The 4,003-nt window shown below is 31.0% G+C and overlaps 1 protein-coding gene across 1 annotated transcript; it reads right to left on the minus strand.

Annotated features, from left to right (window-relative positions):
- Window positions 1-2,084: 2,084 nt before the first annotated feature.
- LOAG_03199 (hypothetical protein) lies at window positions 2,085-3,542 on the minus strand (the record flags this gene model as incomplete). Its single annotated transcript, XM_003138736.1, has 4 exons — window positions 2,085-2,260; window positions 2,550-2,703; window positions 2,900-2,977; window positions 3,468-3,542. The coding sequence occupies 4 exons, from the start codon at window positions 3,540-3,542 to the stop codon at window positions 2,085-2,087; spliced, it is 483 nt and encodes a 160-aa protein (XP_003138784.1).
- Window positions 3,543-4,003: the final 461 nt, after the last annotated feature.

The following is a 4,003-nucleotide window of genomic DNA, read 5'->3' on the forward strand; positions in this document are numbered from 1 at the left end:
TTCATTGAATCAAAAATGTCCTCGCTTTATTCATGACTGAGTGAAAATACATACAAAAAAAAAAAAAAAAGGACAGTTAAAAAGGAATAATGACAGGTAGAGGAAATGAAATGGGATTTTAGTGGCAGAATTCTAACCTTGACAATTCATTATTGGAATATTGTATCTGGCTTATTTATATGCATCAAAAAATAAAAATGTTTCGAAAATGAAATCGCAGAAGAAATATAGAGGCTGCTTGAGAAATTAATTTATTTCAATTAATGATATTGATTGAATCCAATTAAAATAACTTTTGGATTTGCGTAAAGTTAAATTTTAATCCCTACCAATATCATGTTTTTAATAGGTGTTTCAGTCGAGGGTTTACTTCTTATCAATAAGTGATATGACTTCAAATCATACAGTTTCTTATTGGAATTATCACATTAGCTGTTGGTAATCAACCTAAGGTTATGTTTGACCAACCTAACATTTTTTTCTTTATGGCCAACTGTCAAGTTATCCCTTAATTTTCGGGAATTCCTTTCTCTTTATATCAATATATATATATGAAAAACGTATCTGGCGAATGTGACAATACAAATATTCCATAAGCAACCTCACTCCTACTGAGCTTAAAAATTATGATAACAGCATTCAGGTTAGTATGGTCATCGAAAAACCAGAAATGGACTGTGCAGGATTGAATTGTGACTGAAAAAAATGACCACTACTGGTCGCTAGTGCTCAAAGATGTCATAGTATGTGATGCAGAATTTAAACAAATTACCATTCATCTGATACGATTTCAAAGAGCATATAAGTGGAATATGAAGGAGCTAGCACAAAATTCTCATAAACTACATTATATTTTATCTTTGTATTCAAAAGACTGCCACATCAACAGTAGCATCTACAAATTCAGTCATCTTTTGGTTTTGCTTTTAAGCTTTATCAGTGAGACTATAAAAAAATTCAAATTTACAGTTGTCAAAATTTCCCTTATTTTAAATGAGAAAAAACAATTAGAAATAGCATTAAAATCAGAAGAGATGTTCGTCGAAAATAGAAGCAATGCTGTAGAAAATAATGAAGAACAAACAGTAAAACATAAGTGGAAACTTGGACGCATAACGTTAATTATCAAATAGAAAATCATTAATTCCATTTCAAAGACATTATGAAAGAAATAGCAATAAAACTGTTATGTTTACAAATAATGAGAATTCTCATTTGTTCCATCTGAGTCGCTCCTGATATGTAAGAAGCAACTTATTGATTCTATTTTGTAATCTAATTAAGTTGATTAAGTTGAGACTTAATGCCCTTCCTTGTTTTCACTGATCGACCTACAAATGAATGTATCGAGTAGGATGAATAAATAAGTGACAAAGCTAATTTTGTATTTAGTGTGTTGCTCTGTTTGACGTAAACTTCGTATGTTACTTTGTTAGATGTAAACTTTCCATACTAACACAGACATGCTTGACCCAATTAATTACCTATTTGCCACGGTATTTCATTATCACTATTATTATTTGATCTTTGCAAAAGATATTTCCTCTGCAGTAAAACATACGAGGGTCAACAGCTAGGATATTAACACAGTACCGGTGATTGTTACCACATGTTGTTTTCTATTAAGGGAAATTTGTTATAAAATTCAGATTTGCTAAGCTTAGAAATTCTTCACTTGAGTGAACAACAGTGAAAGTTAGAATTTGAAGGATTTGGTACGAAATATGTTTGTAAAAATTGTGCTATCAACTTGTATGTAAACGGAATGAAATAATGATGAACTAATTGTAGTTACTTAATTTAAATTTATTCCTATTTATTTTTCATTTCTTCAGTTATCGAAAGCAGTGCAAAGAAGAAGCAACTTTTAAGTTTTCAAGTAATGAAATTTTCATTGAGTTTGTGCTTACGCATATCGGGAAGATAATAATGGTTTTTAAAATTTAAGTTTACATAATATCTTCATAAGAATTGCTGAAGTATATAATGTTAAGGCATTCTTTCAATATATTTATATGTGGAAAGATGAATTATAATTTATCTAAAATATGTAATGCATAACGTCGAATTGAATTTCAATTCATTTAAGTGAACTGTGATTCAAAATATTCATAATTTTGCAAAAGTTCTTGAAGAAGTTGACCGTGCTTGGATGCATAGGTAATGGCATGTAGAATAGGCAAGAAAGGTATGATAATGTGATGATTCCTTGGTTTCAGGCTCATTTTCATCGAATTTTTACTCATTTCATCGCTTGCACCTATAATGTTTGAGAGAACAGAATGAATTTCAACCGTTTCTCTCTTTATAAATATTTTTATTTGATCAGTTCCGGATTCACGTGTTGTAGTATGAAGAAGTGATTCTTAATGAAGGGCTATGAGATAACACTTCATTCCGCGATGTAGGTGTGGTAGTTTAGCTGTAAATTGAATAAGTTCACCATCCTAAGAAATGGAGAGTCGGATGAATAGATTATGAATTTTCTGTGCTATAAAAAACGAAAGAGCTCTTCTAAATCTGACAAAAACATGATATTACAAATTTACCTTCTACTTGAGTAAGATCTTCCGGTGAATAAGGATCAAATGAAACTGGTTTCACTATTGTTGGCAGCAATTCCACTTTGCAATTTTCGTTCAGTTCTCCTGCTGCATCCGGAGAAATCGCCACATCTTGTCCGCAGTAACAGTACGAATCAATCTAATTATTACATTTAGACTTAGTAAAACTGGTGCATATCAATAAAGAGACAAACTATTCAGTGGAGAATTTTGATAGTATGACAAAATGCGACGTTAATTAACCATGATTACTCTTGCAAAAGCATGATATATAAGCAAAATGAAATGGTCAATATCATGGTCAGAAACTTATTAATCTACAATTCTTAGCTTACCGGAATAACTTCTTTCGGCGAAGGAGTCTCTTCAGCTACAAGTAGTTTTTTAACACTTACAGATTCGCCTGATTTGGCCTGTAATGAACGAAGAAATTCTTAATCATAATCAGAAAAATTAATTTTGAATGATCCTTCTGTAACTGTTTCTCTTCATTCATTTTAATTCTTTAAATTAAAAAGAAAATCTTATCATATCTTTTGGTTGCAGACAACTGCAAAGGTGATAATCTTCCTGTATTCAATGCTAATATCTACAAATAAACCATATTTGAGGCATATCAAGACATTAAATTTCGAAAATACTATCAAGAAGAAAAACTTTCTACATGATATTACTCGTATTCATCACTCGTCAGAGAGAAGATCAATGGTTGAGGAAGATAAGGGATGAAAGGAATCTTCGGTAATCTTCGGTCGAGAAGGGAGACAGTATCTTATGGTTCGATTCTCTTCACATATCGTTGACATAGCATCATCAAGTACTATATTATGACAGATATGATAAAATAGATTACATCATTGTTTGATTTCTTGTTAAAATTATAAGTAGTTGATATTATCATACCTTATTATCCCGTAATTCTTTTGACTTCTCTGATGGCAGTAGTACTTTTGGCTGAAAATTTGAAAGTAATGTCATATGGACACTATAATCATCTTCATAAAACTACGTGTCTATTAAAAAGTTATCAAACTTTAAAACCTAAACTTTAGCTGTCAAATCTAGGTTAAATGCAGTGTCCCTTTCAGCAGTAACACTGTATAATGGACATTAGTCATTTACTATATCATCTTATCTGTTTGACCACTTCAATCGACCACTCGTTAATGATAGTTTGTACATAAATTTTGACAAATTTCGACAATGCTTACCAGTTCTTTATGCTTCCAGATAATTGCGGGTGGATAATTTTCACTCGAATATTGACTTCTGCTCTTTTCCTACGCTAATTTAGTATTTTAAAGACTGATTATCAAAAAAATTATTTCAATACCTTAAATGCATTCAGCAATATCTATCAAGGTAAATAAGAAATTGGTGGAATTTGTTGAAATTAAAATTACGGGTGAAATTGATGAGGTGCTCGCTTCCAGTGCTTC

The sequence above is a fragment of the Loa loa genome (genome assembly GCF_000183805.2).
Source record: "Loa loa unplaced genomic scaffold supercont3.5, whole genome shotgun sequence".
Lineage (NCBI taxonomy): Eukaryota > Metazoa > Nematoda > Chromadorea > Rhabditida > Onchocercidae > Loa > Loa loa.